Below are 19,358 nucleotides of genomic sequence, written 5' to 3'. Positions count from 1 at the left end.
AATCCCTTCAACATACCACCTGGATAGGGTTGTGCAGTGTTCCAGAAAACGAGTCACCTCTGCTGCCTTTTCCTAGTCACTGGGGATGTTTTTTTAAGTTTTATTTATTTTGAGAGAGACAGAGACAGCATGAGTGGGGGTGGGGTGGAGAGAGAGAGAGAGGGGTGGGGGAGAGGGAGAGAGAGAATCCCAAGCAGGCTCCATGCTGCCAGCTGCGGAGCCTGATGTGGGGCTCAAACCCATGAACCGTGAGATCATGACCTGAGCTGAAACCCAGAGTCGGAAGCTTAACTGACTGAGCCACCCAGGCACTCCAGCACTGGGGATTTTTTAAAACCACATTATCCTGTGGTCTTAGTATCTTAGGGTTACCGGATTCATTTTCTAGAAGTCAGTTAGAGCAGCACCTCTCAAACTTGAGTGTGACCTTGTTAAAATGCAAATACTCTTTAAAAAAATTAAAAAAAATTTTTTTTAACATTTATTCATTTTTGAAAGGCAGAGAGAGACAGAGCACAAGTGGGGGAGGGGCAGAGAGGGAGACACAGAAACAGAAGCAGGCTCCAGGCTCCGAGCTACCAGCACAGAGCCCAACGCGGGGCTCGAACTCACGGACTGTGAGATCATGACCTGAGCCGAAGTCGGCTGCTTAACCGACTGAGTCACCCAGGCACCCCTAAAAAATATTTTTTAATGTTTATTTTTTTTTGAGAAAGAGACAGAGACAGAGCATGAGCGGGGGGAGGGGCAGAGAGAGAAGGAGACACAGAATCTGAAGCAGGCTCCGGGCTCTGAGCTGTCAGCCCAGAGCCTGATGCAGGGCTTGACCTCATGAGATGAGTGAGGTGAGATGAATGACCTGAGCTGAAGTCGGACACTTAACGGACGGAGCCACCCAGGTGCCTCTAAAATGCAAATTCTGATGTATCAGGTGGGTGGGTGGGGCAGAGCCTCTGCATTTCTCACAAACTTGCAGGTGGGCCAGTGGTCACACTTTGAGCACCACTGATGTGGATTATCACATCAGTGATAATCAGTAAATAATCAGTAAAGAAGAAAACGAGGCACAAAGAAGCTAAGGACTAATCCGAAGTCCTGTGGCCAGAAAGGGATAGGATTGAGATGAGAATTCTGGCCTCCCAGCTCTGAAGCTCAGCTCTCTAACTTGCACATCCCAGTCCTTAAAAAAGTCCCTCTGCAGCAGAAGCACACCTCTTGTCATGCAAGCTGGCTGTCTAGTGAAAATGAACACGGGGACAGACCAGCAGAAGAGCCCAGGGTTCTGATGATCCAGTGCCCCAGGTGTTTCCCTGGGTGTGGAGACTGTGACAACCGTGATTGGGAGAGAAATCAGGGATGGAAAGACACAGGGGCCTGGCTGTGTTCCAATAAAACTTTATTTGCAAAGACAGCTAGTGCGTTGGGTCTGGCCTGTGGGCCAAGGTCAACTGAGCCCCTCTCTAAGGGGCTGCACTTTGTTTGACCTACTGTTTACTATTGTTTAGGGCCCAGACACCGTTGATTTTTGTCCATTGAGATGGTTTAGTCCATTAAGACTAGAAATTGCAGAAGCAAGAAACAATTTGAGGATCCCAAAGTTAAAATTTACACCTTAATTTAATCAAATCAAATTGAACTAATTTAAGCAATTCTTTTACAAATTTTATACTTCGTAGTATTCATAGATTTGGATTCCATAGAAATATGAAAAAGGACATGAGAACAACAGTTAAGGAATGATTTTTGAGGCCATGGTTGGTGAACAGAGGGGAGAAAATGGGATAGGAGAAGACTTAGCCTAAAAAAACCCCACACTGTTAGGCCCAAACTTAGTTCTGAGCTTCCTGGCAGCCAAGGGAAAGAATGAACCTCATTTCTAATGTCTTAGAATGGGTTCACTAGAAGCAGAGCCCAAGGCAGGGACTTGAGCTCACCAGGTGTATTAAGAACGTGCACTAAGGGGAAATCTGTCAATGAGGGAGTGAAACAAGATAGGCCAGGTAGGAACCTCAAAATGGTGTGCTCTCAAGCAAAGTCAACCCTTGCTTGGCCTGATTCACTGGGGTCTCTGGAGCATACATTATACTGCAGAGTGGTACCTACTGGGGCCAAGTGGTCTGGCCTCTTCTACCTGAATCAATCATTGGCTGTGGGCTGCCTCCTTGGTGTGTGTGTGGGCATAACCATCTGGATGAAAGCCTCCCATCAGCTAGGGCAGTTCTACAGGGAAGGGGCAGCTGTGTGAGTCATCGTAGCTGGGAGGTTCCCCCTCCCCACCCCACCCCCACCCGATAAAGGGGACGTAGTGGGCACCACTGACGTTCACCACAGTTTTCTATAGGACTTTTAATCTTTCAACCATCCAATTTCATTCATGTATTAATTCCACATCTACTTATTGAACAGCTGATCCACTTTTCAAGCACTAGGCCAGTTTCTGAGACTAGCTGGAGAGGAAAAGACCTGTTCTCTTACCTTAGGAAACGTTTAGAAAAAGTTGCCTTCACGATTATCAAAAAGATAAGTGTTGGTGAGGATGCGGAGAAAAGTGAACCCCTGTGCCCTGTTGGTGGGAATGTAAATTGGTGCAGCCACTATGAAAAACAGTTTGGAGGTTCCTCAAAACATTAAAAACAGAACTACCATATGATTCAGCAGCCCCACTTCTGGGATAATCTGAAGGAAATGATAGTACTATTTTTTAAAAAATTTATTTAAGTAGACTCCATGCCCAGTGTGGAGCCCAAAGTGGGGCTTGAACTCATGACCCTAAGCTCAAGCCCTGAGCTAAGCTCAAGAATCAGATGCTTAAAGGACTGAGCCACCCGGGTGGCCCTGAAATTACTATCTTTAGATACCTGCACCACTATTTCACGTCAGCGTTATTCACACTAGCCAAGAAATGGACACAACCTAAGTGTCCATCAATGCACGAATGCATAAAGAGAATACTGTATATACACATACATATATACCAACCCCCCCCCCCCACATACCAGAACATTATTCAGCAATAAAAAGAAGGAAATCCCGCCATTTGTGCCAACTTGGATAGACCTTGAGGGCATTATGCTATTTAGTTGTCCACTCTAATTTTCTTCAATATTTTTACCTGTCTAAGCTACTGTTAAATTTCAGGTGTTTCATACCCATACCTATTTTGGTGATATAAATGTGTAAATAATAGGTTCATGTATATTTCACATAGACCATAAATAACAAAGATAAACATAAAACGGATGCATTTTGCAATTAATCTGTAGCAGTGCTAGTTTATATATCCAAATATGGCCATATCCATTTCATCCATTTGAAATTGGCCAAAATCCAAGAAGCAGACTTTCTAAAAATTCCTAAAAGGCACTTGCAAAAGTCCATATACTAAACCTCACACACTTGTCTTTCCCTCAGTGAGGACCTGGTTACTCTTACTCTACCACCATTGTTGTAATATTAAAAAAAATGTTTTTTAATATTTATTTTATTTTTGAGAGATAGAGACAGAGTTTGAGCAGGAGATGAGCAGAGAGAGAGGGAAATATGGAATCCGAAGCAGGTTCCAGGCTCTGAGCTGTCAGCACAGAGCCCGATGCAGGGCCCGAACCCACGAACTGTGAGATCATGACCTGTGCTGAAGTCGGATGCTTAACTGATTGAGCCACCCAGGTGCCCCACCATTGTTGTAATCTTGGGAAAATGCTACTCCTGCCCATGGCTGGTTAGACAGGCAAACTAAAAGCATCAAGAGGGTATCACTATTACCTGATGGTAAGTCTAGTCCTGAAGAAAACACTAAATACAACAAAATGATTAAGTACTCTTGAGTGGTTGGTGTTGTGGTACAAATGGCGATAATTTGGCACATCACAAGGGCACTAGAAGACTTTGAGTTTGGCAATTCAAATCTGGAGACTTCTATCCAAGGCCCAGGACTCTTAGAGCTGGGACAGGCCATCCCCAATGTGCCCTGTGTTCTTGACGCATAAAATTCACAAGCTTAGTGAAAACAAAAACAAAAACAAAACAAAACCCTGTGCTTTACTCCACAAAGTTTTGGGGGGACAGGTTAAGCGTCCACAATGGCCTGGATCAACACCAACCCTTCCCGGGGCACTTCTCACTACCAAACACTGGTATATTTATCTCATTTACACCTTACAATGATCCCAGGAGAAATGTAGGATTATCACAATTTTACAGGCAAGAAAACAGAGGCGCAGCAAGCGAGGTCAAGTCATTTGCAGATACACCCAGACACTGACTGATGGAAATGGGACCTGAACCCAGAAGACTGATCCCAAGGCCTGGCTCAGGTCTTGTCCGACGTGATCCCTACTCTGAGATGCATGGAGGGTACCAACTTCTCCTCCATCGGTCGCTGACCTGGCTGCCCTCCCTTTGGGGGCTCTGCCTTGGTCTCTTTGCCTTGAGTTTGTCCATTCCTGGGCTAATCCCAGGGATGGGGAGCCTGGAAATCCTGTGGCTCACAGCCCTGCCATGGGAATATCGCGGATCCACCACCCCGTCTGCACCCAGACTCCACTGCCTGGGGGCTGCTCCCAGCTGTTGTGTGGCAAGGTGGGGGTGCCAACACAGACCCCAGGGTGGCCGTCCTTCCTCCCCGGTCTTCACAGGGGTCAGACTAACATCACCATCTGAAGGCACCCCCGCCACCTTACTCCCCCTCCCCTTTGCCCTTTAAAGGAGTCCCCTCTGATAAATCTGCATGGCTAACCCTGTTTGGGGGTCCATTTCTTGGATGCCCTGAGCTAATGCACAGGGTAACAGCCCCACCTCTGCCCCATTCCCTGCTCCTTGTTTCATTCTCATCACCTCCACTGGACACCCCACCCTCCACCCCTCCCTCCAGAGGACCTGGGCCTGGTGGGCACAGGAATGATCTTACCTTGTTGACGCCATCGGCCATGGCCTGAAGCGTGAGCTCCCGGGGTCCATCCACTGTCTTCCCGTTGTCTGTCGGGCCCCAGCTGGCACTGTAGATGTCGATCAGCTGAGGCATGTGGCTGATGGAAGAGGCCTCAATGATGTCTGTCATGAATGGCTGGTCTAGCATCCGGATACCTGTAGACCCAATTGGACAGGGAAACACCATGTTTTGGTCCCCCAGGGCACTGGAGATGGGGGAGGGGTGATGAGGGCTCAGGTCCTGGGTGTGGGTGGAGGGCCTGCCACCTGGGTGTCCTGGGGGATGCTGCAGAATCTGGAGTCCAGCCTCAGGTTGTGTGGGCTACACCTTTAGAGGCTAAAAGAAGGACACATACACTGTCCCACTCAATCCTTTTAGGACTCCACCCACACCTTTCCTTATATAACTGAAGAAATTTTTTCCCACTGGAAACTTTACTAGAATTTCTTTTTTTTTTAATTTTTTTTTCAACGTTTTTTATTTATTTTTGGGACAGAGAGAGACAGAGCATGAACGGGGGAGGGTCAGAGAGAGAGGGAGACACAGAATCGGAAACAGGCTCCAGGCTCCGAGCCATCAGCCCAGAGCCTGACGCGGGGCTCGAACTCACGGACCGCGAGATCGTGACCTGGCTGAAGTCGGACGCTTAACCGACTGCGCCACCCAGGCGCCCCTTTACTAGAATTTCTAATGGGGAGAGACCACCTTTGCTGAAGAGATTCCTTGATAAGTCTATTTCCTTTTCTCTTTTTTTTTTTTTTTTTTTTTAGCGCGCGGGAGAGAGAGCACGTGCATGTGAGCAGGGAGTGGGAAGAGGGAGAAAGAGAGAGAGAGAAGGAGAATCTTAGCGTGGAGCCCCACGCTATCCCATGAGTGGGGCTCTATCCCATGGCCCTGGGATCATGACCTGAGCCGAAATAAAGAGTTGGACATTCAATTGAGTGAGTCACTTAGGCGCCTCTTGATAAGTCTATTTCTTTTATTTCTTTTTTTATTTTTTAATTTAATGTTTTATTTATTTTTGAGAGAGAAAGAGAGGGAGAGAGAGAGAGAGAAAACGAGCAGGGGAGGGACAGAGAGAGAGAGGGAGACACAGAATCCGCAAAGCACGCTCCAGGCTCTGAGCTGTCAGCATAGAGCCAGACACGGGGCTTGAACTTGGGAACCACAAGATCATGACCTGAGCTGAAGTCGACGTTCAACCGACTGAGCCACCCAGGTGCCCCGACAAGTCTATTTCTAGGTGGAAGCTCAGCCTCCAGTGACTAGGTATTGACCAGGGGCTGGGGGAGGGGGGCGGGGAAATAAACCCACTGTGCGTGACAGTGGGCTGGTGGGAATTCAATTGATATTAAATTTTTAAGAGAAAATCCTAGAGGATAAGGGGCAGAGAGAGGAATGGGGACAGTGCAAAGATCGAGGGAGTCAGAAAAAGATGATTCCCAAGTTGCATGGTAGCTAGAAGGGGCTGTGGGGAGGACAGAAATGTTGTATGGGTAATTCTGAAATATCCTGGAAATGGGGTGCATGATACAACCCCCTCCTCTTTCTCCCCTATGTTACCTTGGTAAAGTTTGTGCTACTCCAATAACCTGTAGGAGTGACTTCTTGCTGGGACATTAAAAAATTTGAGTCCTGCAGTCCACGAGTGTGTGTGGGTAAGCCTGAGCTGCACAAACGGATGCAGAAGGGACATGCCTGTGGGTGTCCACAGTTCACACCACCTTCTGGCTGTCCAGAACAAGCCTCTCCAGGGTGAATGCAGCAGCCGCCACTGGGATGGGCATTTTGCCCTGCTACTACCCTCCAGACATTGCTGCTTGGTGCCATGTCATACTGTTCTCTGCCTGACACGCTATTTCTCTTCTGTGCTAAGTAGCCTAGAATGTTAGAGTTGCTGACCTAAGTTGTTCTGTCCACAGAAGTCACGAAGTAAAGGGACTGGGCTCTACACCGTCAAAACCTGGATCCTGACACCTCTTACCTATATTTATCATGGTCAAAAGACATGATTACACAAACATCTCTCTCTAACATAGCATAACATTTAAATAAGGACAACCCAGGTCCTTGCAGGGCTTGTGATGCTGACATGAAATTGTCTTCTCTCTAAGGGTCTCTCCTCCCTCCTCAGTGTCCCATAGCTACCTTTGTCCTTGCATACAACTTCCCCCAGTGCTCCTCCTTCTCCTGACTAACGTATGTGTTTAGTAGGCATTTCCCTAGCAGTCTTTCCGGATCCGGCATCCCCCGTGAGCACCACACTTTCAGCCTTCTAGTATAATTATTTGCTTGTGAGTCTCATTTGTGGAAGATTACAACCTAAAGCAAGCACTGCTAAGAGAGTCATCCAAAATAGGGGGTGGGGAGGACATGGAGGAGGCAAAGCCTCTGCACGGCTCTTGTTTCTGTTTTTGGAAGCCACTGCCGACTTTTGACTTCGGTCAATGACGATTTGTTGATTGCACCTTCACCACCTCCTGGAAAACATCCTTTTACTTTAGACTGAAATAGACATAATATAGCATTTGTTAGCTGAATAGCCAACCTTAGATAGTCAGTTTAACACTGTTAGTGCCAAAGATAATGCTTCCAAAACAAGTTGGACCTTGTGGTTTTTGCCTGTTTAAGCCTGCACTCCCCGCTCTCGGTTCTGAGCACGCTTGCATTTCAGTCGACTCTGTGTCTCCCGGACTGCGATCTCTGAGACCCAAATAAATGCTTTTAGTTGCTTCATAGCAATTCTGCGTCAACACATTCATCACTACACAGCAAAATCTTTTGAGTACAGGGCATGTGTCCATTTTGTTCTTTTCTTGTGTTCTACGTTATCAGCATTATTTTAAGCTTAATAAATATTTGGTGAATAGATGTATAGTGTCGTTACTTGAATTGATTTTTTTTTCCCTAACAGAAAGGACAGGTCCAGAAGAACAAATAATAACATGTCGAGATTTCCCATCCTCTACCCATAAATCAGGTCACTATTCTTGCCAACAAATATCCAATTATCAGTTAGCATCCTTTCTCTTGGGAGAAGCTCATATTGAATGAGGAAAATCTTTGGTTTGAACTTTCCAGAAGCTAAGTTTTATGGTTCATTTTATAAGGGATAGATGTCTAAAGCATCACATTTTGCTTTGGCCCTACCTGTAATTTTATTTATTTAAAAAAATTTGTTCGACAACAGTAAAGCAAATAGTGCAGCTGCTTTTGGCAAGAAGCCATGCCTACCTTGTGGGTAGGGAAACCTCGCTGAGAGGCTGGTATTCACTTGCCTGCAAGGAGAAAACTCAAATGGTCTTGAACTTGTGTACAGGGTCAATGGCCGGAACTGAACAGCCTGCTTCAGCTGGAAGGTGAAAGAGATTCAGCCCTGCCAAAGTGGATCTGGACTGTCCCAGATGCCAACCGATGGCAACACTGAATTTCATCCACTGGATTTCATCCACTGCACCACAGCCAGTGTGGTGCATCCAGATCTGCCCTTTACCCTCTCTCTTAGCAGCTCCGGTGTCTCTGCCTCTTCCTCTTCCTGCCCTCCCTGGCTCTCTTTGTGCTGCACAGAACATCAGAGCTGCTGTGCATTAATCTTCTGACTGTTTCAGAGTCCAGGGAGTCAAGGGCCGCCACAGACTGGGAGCAAGGCTCTCATTCATATTCTGGGGCCAGGCGCCCGACATTCCTTTAATCTAGTTAAGCTCAGGAGGAATGAGGCGTGCATTAATTGAATGAGATACAGTGTTCATTTTTGCAAGCGACTGCACCATTAGTAGCCAAGACAGAGGCTCAGGGTGACCTGAGGGTTCTCTCTCTCCTCTGTCCCTGGATGCTGTAGGAGTTAGAGGGGGCACAGAGAGACAGAGACAGAGAAAGAAAGAATAAAGGAAGGCAAGAGAGTAAGGGCGAGAGCCAGAGGGAGAGAGGGAAGCCGAGGGGGCTAGGACTTGGTGTTTTCACATTTGTAAAATGCTCTCTACCAGCTGGTGTGATTCAATGGCATGGAGAAACCCAGTGCACGTCAAGATTTCTACCCCCCCACCCTGCAGTCCTGATCACTGCACTAATGACCGATGGGGACACTGTGACTTCCTTCTCTAAGAGCTACAAGGCCCAGGGATTTGAGCTAAATCCTTTCTATCTCTGCTCATGTTACAAAAGGGGAACTTGTACCCGACACTGGCAAAGCCGCACCTGCCAGCAAACCTCAGTGTTGCTAATCACCACCTTTTGTGCTCATGAATATTAATCTGCAGGCCCAGGAGGGAATTCATGCTGATCTAGGTCTAAAGGATCTGAAAACATGTTCATCATGTGCTAATATGTGATTTTCATTGGTTTCTTTTAAAACTCAGATAAAGTACCTGTGAACTCAGTGAAATGTTAAGAATTCTACTGGCCAAATATGGGAAAGCAATTCATTGCTGCAGAGAAATTTCAGGGTATTTTGATAACGGTCAACCGTGCGTTTTTCAAACTCTTTTTCAGAACCTTTGAACAAAGGAGATCCCATTTCCAAAACTCAATGCACAAATCTGAATGCTCTGGCTTAGCAAGAATGGCAGGTAAGGCCAATCCCACCTGGACTGGCCCTACCCTGGGGTGGCTCTGAGGACCTCCGTGGAAGCCCAGGTGTGGTGCTGTAAGGCCCGCCCACTAATCAGCTACTGTGCCCTCATCTTATTCGCTGCCACCTTACTTTGTTTTATTCATAGCGGCCACCATTGTCTGATATTATCTTGTTCATGTGCTCATTCTTCTTCATTCACGGCTTGTAAACTACGTGGAGACAGGCGTCCTGTTGGCTGGCTCACAGCTCTGTCCCACCACCCACAGCAGAACTGGGGACATGGTAGGCACCCAACAGTCACTGTGGAGCCCTGGAACGGATTGTCAGCAAGAGACAGCATCTCCTAAGGCGCGGTGCAGTTTTTGAGCTTTAATAATCTCAGAAGTATAAATCTGACAAATTCACAAGGAACGTCATTTGAAGGGTTCATTGTTTATACTTGTGCATTTTATTTTGCTTTTGCAAGGTTTGAATACTATATTTTTAATTTTAATTCTTTGTCTTAATCCCTTTGATCGAAGATGTTAAACACTTAAAAATAAAAGTAAGAAAAGAATTAGGTTATTTTCTTAAAGAGTTACTTAAATAATGGCATTTTCAAAGTCAAAAAATGGAAATTAATTTTTTTCTTCAAAATTCATAAAAGTAAGCAAGTGGATAAAGAAATGTAAATAATTAAATCTTCAAATACACATAGTTCTGAAGTTATTAAAGCTTCAAGGTGAGCTCTTCTGGAACGTGTCATATGTATGGGTTTACATGTTACAGAGTGTTAACTCTTTAGGAACCAGACTAATTGGAATTTTTCCTCCCTCCCTGCAATGCGTCATCTCGAAGAGGTGGTAACAACTGTGTCCATGATAGGTAACAGAAATCAAAGAGAGAGCTAGTTTTAAGGAGGAAGTTTCTCAAAGTCACACCTATCCAAAGGCAGAGTGGACTGTGTTGGAAGGGAGTGAGTTTCCTGTTGCTGGAGGTGTGTAGTTCCAGGCTGGATCCAGACTATATCAGAAAAGTAGGAAAAGAGAAGTTGTTCAAGCATTTTAGTGTAGGGGGTCAATGGTAGAATTTCTGGCTTAGGGCATTCTAGGTGCAAAATTATCCTATAGCTTACAAGCTGTGTGGCCCCAGTTTGGTTCTCTGTAAAAGAGGGATACTAATATATATATATATATATATATATATATATATATATATATATAATTATAATATATTAATATAATAATAAATAGTATAATAATAATTATTATTATATATTTATTATATATAAATATATTTATATTTATTTATATAATTATTATATATTATATATAATATAGTTATTATATATAATATTATATATATATGCAAAACTATTTACTCAACTCTTTACACAATCTTATCATGCATCATTATATATGTATATATACATATACGTACACATACGTATGTATATATACATATATATGTACATATGTATATGTACATATATGTGTACACATGTATATGTACATAAATGTGTACGTATATGTATATATGTATGTATATATACATATATAATGATGCATGATAAGATTGTGTAAAGAGTTGAGTAAAGAGTTGTGCATCGCACTGACACATTGGAAGAGTAAATAATGTGTTATTTACTACTACTGCTGCTATTATTATTGCTATTATTATTATATTGTTGCTACCCTTATGCAAGTATCTGTGGGTTTGTGGACTAAAGGATCTTTGGGGCCCAAGATTTTGAGATTCTAATGAATAGGTGGAAATGATGAGCCCCTGGAAATTTACACACTCTATTTGTAACACCTGAATGGTGTTATATTATGGTCGATGGACGGTCGTGATACTCGTCAGCCTGGAGCGGCTTAGGGCATAGGTATAAAGGGGTCCCCTGTCCCTTTTTCAATGGTGGGCCCTGGGGCAGCTCCTACTGGTGATGCCAGCACTTAGAACATTATCATGGTGCCCTTGGAAGGGAGGGAAGAGGGGAGAGGATATAAGAAGGCTCAAGTCTCCTTGGAACTAATTTGATTGGGATAAAATAGCAAAGGTGAGATGGTACTGGTGGAAGACAAGATACTTTTGCTTCCTGGTAGAAATTCTATTGGCTTTGGGTCCTTAGATCCTAATGCCCTTAATCTTTCAACTCCATTCATCCATCCATTCTTCTGTCCAGTGATTAATCTCTACTGCTTATCATGGGTTTATTCACTGACCCTTCCTTCTCTTTATTCCTTTTTTGCTTCCCGTCACTCAGCAAATAGGCTCTGAGCATCTGCTGGGTGCCAGACCTTGTTCTGGGTGCTGAGGTGAGAGAAAACAGACAAGGCCCCTGTCCTCAAGCAGGCTGTTTTCTGCCTGGGGAGAAAGATATTGATCAAATAACCATGTACAAGAATGTGGGCAATAACTGGACAGTGGTTAGTGCCAGGAAGAAAAAACTGCATGCTTTATCAAGTGTAGATGAGAAGGCTGGTCTGGAGGTGATGCTGAAGGTAACAATGGGGAACCTGAGAAGTGCAGGATAAAGAGGTGGCCAGGTAAAGCCTATAGGGGAGGTATTCTGGGACGAGGGAAGAGCAGATACAAAGGCCCAGCAGTACAAGGAGTGTGGCTACACTTCCTGATTTACACTTGCTAGGCGGTTTTATCTAAATTATATTTACCCGGGGACTAACCATATATGCACGGGAACTTGAAACATGATGAAGATGGCACCACAAATCAAAGGGACAGGATGGATTACTGAATGGATGATATTGGCGTCATGTTGGGAGAAAAATATAACTGGATCCCAAGCCAGCATGACATGCAAATGTGGAATCCGGACGGACTAATGATCTCACGTGAAAGTTTGGGAGAAGGTATTTGCACTGACTGTAACCGACCAGGAGCTAAGATCTAGGACATACCAAAAACACGTGCAAATCAACAAGAAAAAGACAGGAACCCCAGTGGAAAAGTGAGCAAAGTTTATGAAGAAAAGAGAAACCCAACAGGCTAATAGGCAGATAAAGAGATGCTATATGATTTTTTCCTTTTTTCCCTTCAGAGGACCCATTTTATCATCTTATCTCCACTTTCCTATTTCTGGACTAAGATTCTACATCCCCTTAACTGAAACGTTTTTTTTTTTTTTTGTTTTTTTGTTTTTTTGTTTTTTTGTTTTTTTTTTTTAGCACAGGATGAAGAGAAACACAGGACTCAGGAAGGGCGTGGAACAAGACCTCGGGCGCCTCTCTAACCTGTGATGGGACACCTCCAGACTGCCAGGGACTAGCAATGATCCCAGATCACCACCAGGTGGCGCTCTAGACATCCCTAGCTCAGAAACCCGCAAGAAAGCTTCTCTGGAAAGGTATGGTTCATTTAGAGTAATAAAAACTAGCCAACTTCTGGAATTGCCAGCCAGAAGGAACAAAATGTTTCCCATAAATTTGTAAGGTCTAGGAGGATGAAATTCCGCTTTTATTGTGATTCTTGAGTAACAGTCCAGGGCTTCCTCATGAAGAATTCCTCGTGCTGCTCCAGTAAAGCCCAGAGGACACTGGGTGTCCTAATGGGCACAGGATGATGGGGACCAGACTTCTGAGCCCCTTAAGCAGTTAGCACCAGCAGAAGTTGTTACAGAGGAGCACCACTGGGATTAAGGGAGCGGAAAAGGAGGCTCCTCTGCTTAAAATCTTTGTGTGGCTAGGCATGCCTCCCACTAGTTCTGGCCTATTTCTGGAACATTGGAGCATTGCTGTGAGACCTGAGCTGTCTGGGGTTTCACAAAGCACAGGTCAGGTCGTATCTTTGAGGGATCAGGCTGCAGTCACTCACCTTTGGGATTGGGACTCAGTTAGCAGGTGAGGCAGAGTTTATGGGTTGCACCTGCCTGAATCCACTACCCTGTCCAGGTGTCTTTGCCTGGGGGGAGGCATTCTTTGCCTCAGGACTATGCTCCACCCATGTGAACTGGCAGGCTGGACAGGGTGCTGAGGGCCCAGGAGGCACTCCACCCCCCCCCCCCCCCCCCACCAGTGAGGGGTGGGAGTTGGTAAACAGCCTCTTCACCTCGGGGGTGCAATTCTATAGTCCCTCAGAGCCCTGCTTGTCCTCAGCTCATCTACACACCCTTTGTTGGCTTCCCTCCCTTAGCCGCCTCTCTTCCTCTTCTCTCTGGCTTCCTGGGATCACCCTCCCAAAGAAACTCCTTGCTCCTGTAAGCAATTCATAAAGGGAGCCCTCACTAAAATGGAATCAGGAGTCCAGAAGGGGGAGCCATATCACTCAATATCAATTACAGGAAGAATCGTCAATTACAGATCCCAGCAGAATTGTCAGCAGGAAAAAATCAATACTTTCCAGCCCCAACTGGAAAAGATGTACATTGCATCTCCTATGAGAAACTGACTATCCGCGCAACTCAGCCAAAGAGAAACCACCCTCACCCCAAACTCCTGCTTTTCTCCAATGGACTTCCATTCAAAACAACCCCTCTCAACTTTCTTCTTCTCCCTAAAATGACATTCTTCTGCTTTGTGGGAATTGCCTGTGGTTTTGTTATAGCTTGCACGTCCTGAATTGCCATTCTCTGTTGTCATAAATGTAAACCTGTTTTGCTGGTAAGATAACTGGCTCTTTTATTTCTTAGGTTAACACACTCAAATCTTTGTCTCACGCTTCCCTTTTAGGGAATTCCAATGAAAAGAACAGGAAAATGAGGTACATTTGGTGAGCTGCTCAGATGTTTTCAGAGTGCAAATACTAGGAGAGAAAAGGATAGAAGGCAGATGGAGAAAGGGACCCCAGTGAACCCTCCTAACGCTTGAGCTGCTCTTAACTCAATTTTGCAGGGAGTAGTTCTAAGAATCCCTGTTCAAAAAAGCCCAGTTACTTCAGGCTCCAAAAGTATTTTGAAACTGTACTTTGGGATCCAAATTATTTTGAAAACCATAATTGTGAATGGGAAATCCAGGTTTGAAGTTTTCAGTTGCCTCCAGTTCTGTCCTGTGGATGGGGAACCCACCTCGCCTCAGATACCACCCAAGGTATGAGCCTGGCTTATAAAATATTAACTGAGTGTTATTCTTTCCCCTGAGCTCATAATGGCTCCTGACATTTTAATGCCAGCATTTTGAATGCATACAAACTAGAGAGAGCAGAAACCCAAGGGGCAAAGCTTCCCCTATTTTGCATTTCAGAACCCTCCAGATGGATTCTTTTGTGAAATTCAGCACCCAGCAAGCCTCTTAGCAAACAGTGTTGAAAGAGGTTGGTGGTGGGTTTGTATAGGTTGTTCTTGCTTTATTTAGGTCCCTGGAAATGCAAGCGTCAGCACAAAGTATGTTTATGGTTCTCTTAAATTGCTAGGAAAAAAAATACCAAGACAGTTGTAAAAAAAAGAAAAACAAGGTTGAGTGACTCAGCCTGAACAAATTAAGAACCCATTTGATGCAAAACTTGGAATGTGCCAGGAGTCACTCCATTCTCCTGCATCTTGTTGACAGCTTATGAACCCCTCCTTCTCACTCCCTCTCTTTTTTGAGAGGAAGATGTTGGTTTCTAAGTTTCTAGTGATCTGCCACGTCATTTCTAAAGCCGCCTTTAGGATGAAATTGTCAAATGTCTTCCTGTGGAACATGATACAAAGGTTTAGGTAGAATATATTTCCTTAAAGATGAGATGCACTGTGTAAAAAACCGTTTTTTAGAGTTTTGAGTATGTTTACAATAATTTGTATGCATCTCTTTATATTCTACAGTCTTTATTTGAGTCTTGTTGATAATGACACAAAAGAGTACAGCAGTGCAATTCCATTTATATTAAAGTTTAAAAATTGGCAATAACCAGTTTTTGTTGTTAGTAATCGGGATCATGGTTACTCATTTTCTTTCTTCTTTCTTTCTTTCTTTCTTTCTTTCTTTCTTTTTTTCTTTCTTTCTTTCTTTTTATTTTGACAGAGAGAAAGAGTCTGAGTAGCGGATGAGCAGAGAGAGAGGGAGGGAGAGAGAATCCCAAGCAGGTTCCGCACTTTCGGCACAGAGCCTGATGCAGGACTTGAACCCACGAACTGTGAGATCATGACCTGAGCCGAAACCAAGAGTCAGATGCTTAACTGACTGAGCCACCCAGGCGCCCCAGGATCAGGGTTATTCTTGTGTATATGGGTAGAAACTGGGAGGGGAAATGACAAGGCCTTTGGGGTGCCTGTGATGTTTTGTTTCTTGATGGTTTCCTTGGATGTGGTGGGTTGTGAAAACTCACTGAGCTCATGAGCCGTGCCCTTTTCTGTATTTATGTTACACTCGAAAAAAAATCTGTGTTTATTGATACTGCCAGATCGATTAAAAAGATTGTCTTTTTCACTCTTGCTAAAGCTATTGGACCCAGGCCTGCTGCTCCAGTGGGATTTTTTTTGCCAGGTCCTGGCCAAGCTGGAGACCGCAGTGTGATGCCTTCTGGCTCATGGCACCTGCTGTTTGGCAGGGACAGCTTACCTGCAACCTTGGAGTTGTATGCCACTCCGACCCCACAGATATTGTTGTTGGCCGCGGCAGAAACCTCCCCTGCACATCGGGTCCCATGGCTGTGGAGAAAAATAGAGGGAAGTTAGACACGGCATCAAAAGACTCTGGGGGAGGTTCCTTAAATTCTATCAACTGGAAGCAATTTGCTGTCGATGGTCTGGTTAGCCGGAGCTGGCAGATTTTCCTTCTGTGTATCGCCTTTCTTCCCCCTCTCCCCTTCCACCTATTTTCCTGACCTTGACCTGCTTCTACAAGAAGGAGGCTTCTCAGAGCATTTTCCACCTTGAAATCTGATCTTTACTTTCAAATCTGAAGTGTCTTCCTGCAGAAAATACACTTAGAGGCTTCCAGGAAACACCAAGCATGAGAGGACACGTGTGTGCTGGTCGGATCACAACACTTCAGCACTTCCTAGTGGTTGGAGCACTAGGATTGTGGACTAGTGGTTATTTTCAAGGCTGGTTCTCTACACAGGCATGCAAGGCTGCCTGTCAGGTATAGGATAATGGTTACTTACCTCTTCTGGAAGATAGCCTCCTTGGAGGGCGTATGGAATGCTATAGATTCCCACCTTCCTCCAGGAATAAGAAAGCATGTGTTGGCAACATTTTGCATGCGATTTCAAGGGACTCACAGAACCTTTGAGGCTGACCAGATTAAGGAGCCCCGCCAGGCACTAGATAACCTTTCCCAGGTTTTCCCAGCCTTACGAGTCTGAGCAAGGCCTTCCCATGGCTTATGTTCTAGAACGTTATCGGGAGCAGACACCACTAATTTTTGTCCTTCTTGTTTTGCTCTCTCCTGCCTTCTACTAAAGGGTTCTAAACAGTTCTATCTGTCCCGTGTGCATTTCCCCTCCCGTTGGATTGAGCTGGCCTGGGGACTTGCTTTGACCCACAGAGCACAGTGGAGATGTGATGTATCACTTTGTAAGAGGGCTGACAGCTTGGTGCCAGGTGTCAACGAGGGGAGCCTGGGCTAGCCTACAAGTGGACGAGACCACGTGGGGGGAGAGAGAGAGAGAGAGAAAGACCCAGCAATTTCTGCCATTCCAACACCTCAGATGAGGCTCCTGGCACGTGAGGGATGATGCCCTCCTCCTCCAGACCTCGCTAGATCACCCCGGTGGGCGGCACGTGGAGGGAGACTGGCTGTTCCTGCCCAGCTTACGGGTCTGTGAGCAAATAAGTGTTCGTTTTTTTTTAGGCCACCAAGTTTTGGGGTAGTTTGTTAAGCCACAATGGACAACTGAAACCAGCACAAACTCTGAGCCTATCAGAGTGTTGTGTTCTAGCCCTAAACAGCATTCAAGATGTGGGAGGTTCCGAAGGTACAAGTCCTCTGAAACTACTGGTCCCCAGTCCCCAAAAGTCCATTCTAATGGTCCATGAAGCAGCTAAAGGAATAACTGGGCCACATTATCTGCTCTGCTGGAAGAGTGTCAGCACCGCCTGCTGAAGGGACAGGGCGGTGAGCGTTGGCTTTTCCAAATACGATAAGGAAACATGGGTGAAGGGGTTTATTGGCTGCATGGCCCTAGGAGTTTAGATTTCTAAATTGTTGACTAGTGTGCTGTTTGCATCATCCTCTTGGGGCAAGCAAAGCTATTGTTTCAGCCCTTAAAGAACCACACCCGAGGACTGGGTATGGGGAGAGGGATATATATATATATATATATAATTATATACTCATCATATATTGTATGAGCAAAAGTGGGGGTCCCTGGGTGGCTCAGTCGGCTGAGCGTCCGACTTCAGCTCAGGTCATGATCTCGGGGTTCATGAGGTCAAGTCCCACATCTGGCTCACTGCGGTCAGTGTAGATAGAGTCTGTTTTGGATCCTCTGTTTCCCTCTCTCTGCTCCTCCCCTGCTCATTCTCTCTCTCTCTCTCTCTCTCAAAAATGAATAAACAGTAAAAAAAAAAAAAATAAATTAAAAAAGAAAGTAAATCCTACCTCCATAAAGGCTACATCTTTCATGGGCTCCAAATGTCCTTTGGAACAAGAATGAAATCTGTATATTGTGTTCAGGTAAACTGTGTAGTTACAAGGGCAGAGGATGGCCCTAAAAAAATCTATGAAACAAAGTGCTGTACACATAGCTGTCTACTTGTCTTTAAGTTTTCTGTGGATCACATTTGAAATTTTTGAGAAGGTGCTCAGTCTACCACGGATGAGATTTTCATAGCCACCTATTCCAAATGCTGAAGGACCTTATTCCAAATGCTGAAGGAATTGCTAAATAAAGTTCTGAAAAGCAGCACGGAAGCACACACATATGTGTGTATATGTGTATATATATATATATATATATATATATATGTATGTATGTTTGTATATGTACATATAATTAAATATGTACATTCTTTTAAAAATGTTTTTAATGTTTATTTATTTTTGAGAGAGAGAGCGTGATGGGGGTGGTACAGAGAGAGGGAGACACAAAATTCGAAGCAGGCTCCAGGCTCTGAGCTGTCAGCACAGAGCCTGATGCAGGGCTTGAACTCACAAACTGTGAGATCATGACCTGAGCCGACGTTGGATGCCCAACCGATGGAGCCACTCAGGTGCCCCTGACATACGTACATTCTTTATGTTGATTCATAGATCTACTTTAAAAGTACATAATTGGAAGAGAGCCAAAGCATAAGAGACTCTTAAAAACTGAGAACAAACTGAGGGTTAATGGGGGGGTGGGAGGGTGGGGAGGGTGGGTGATGGGTATTGAGGAGGGCCCCTTTTGGGATGAGCACTGGGTATTGTATGGAAACCAATTTGACAATAAACTTCATATATTGAAAAAAAAAAGAAAAAAAGAAAAGTACATAATTAAGTATATAATGATATATTTATATATAATATATACTCATACATTCTATATAATCCATATATTTAAATACATGCTTATATAAAGTACCTACCAGATATAAAGTGCATATATATATCCTTTACATATATGCACATGTATTTTTTAAAATGGAATTTAATGGATACTGATTAAATTAAATTATTTTTTATTTTTTTAATGTTTATTTTCGAGAGAGATTGGGAGACAGAGCACAAGCGAGGGAGGGACAGAGAGAGAGGGAGACACAGAATCTGAAGCAGGCTCCAGGCTCCGAGCTGTCAGTGCAGAGCCCAACACAGGGCTCAAATCCACGAACTGTGAGATCATGACCTGAGCCGCAATCAGCCGCTTAACCGACTGAGCCACCCAGGCTCCCCTGAACATATAAATATTGAAATAAAAGCTTAAAAATCAATGCCATGTCTAATTTGGCTAAGCACTAATTTCCTTATTATTTAATAATTAGCCCTGTCAAGATCTCCTCTCCGAGAGCTGACGTGTGCAATTAGA

At 44.6% G+C, this 19,358-nt stretch overlaps 1 protein-coding gene across 1 annotated transcript in view; it reads right to left on the bottom strand.

The window, feature by feature from the left end:
* PCSK2 (proprotein convertase subtilisin/kexin type 2) overlaps window positions 1–19,358 on the bottom strand; it is a 273,296-nt gene that overhangs the window by 38,977 nt on the left and 214,961 nt on the right. The window contains exons 7-8 of the mRNA XM_019462495.2: window positions 15,971–16,059; window positions 4,907–5,082 (exon numbers count right to left, since the gene is read on the bottom strand). Of these exons, the coding sequence (XP_019318040.1) occupies window positions 4,907–5,082; window positions 15,971–16,059 (265 nt within the window). The remainder of the gene's footprint in view (window positions 1–4,906; window positions 5,083–15,970; window positions 16,060–19,358) is intronic.

This window comes from Panthera pardus, unplaced genomic scaffold (assembly GCF_024362965.1).
Source record: "Panthera pardus isolate Hobbes unplaced genomic scaffold, ASM2436296v1 HiC_scaffold_25, whole genome shotgun sequence".
Lineage (NCBI taxonomy): Eukaryota > Metazoa > Chordata > Mammalia > Carnivora > Felidae > Panthera > Panthera pardus.
Note: the sequence above shows the minus strand (reverse complement) of the source record. Positions and strands in the feature narration are given on the sequence as shown.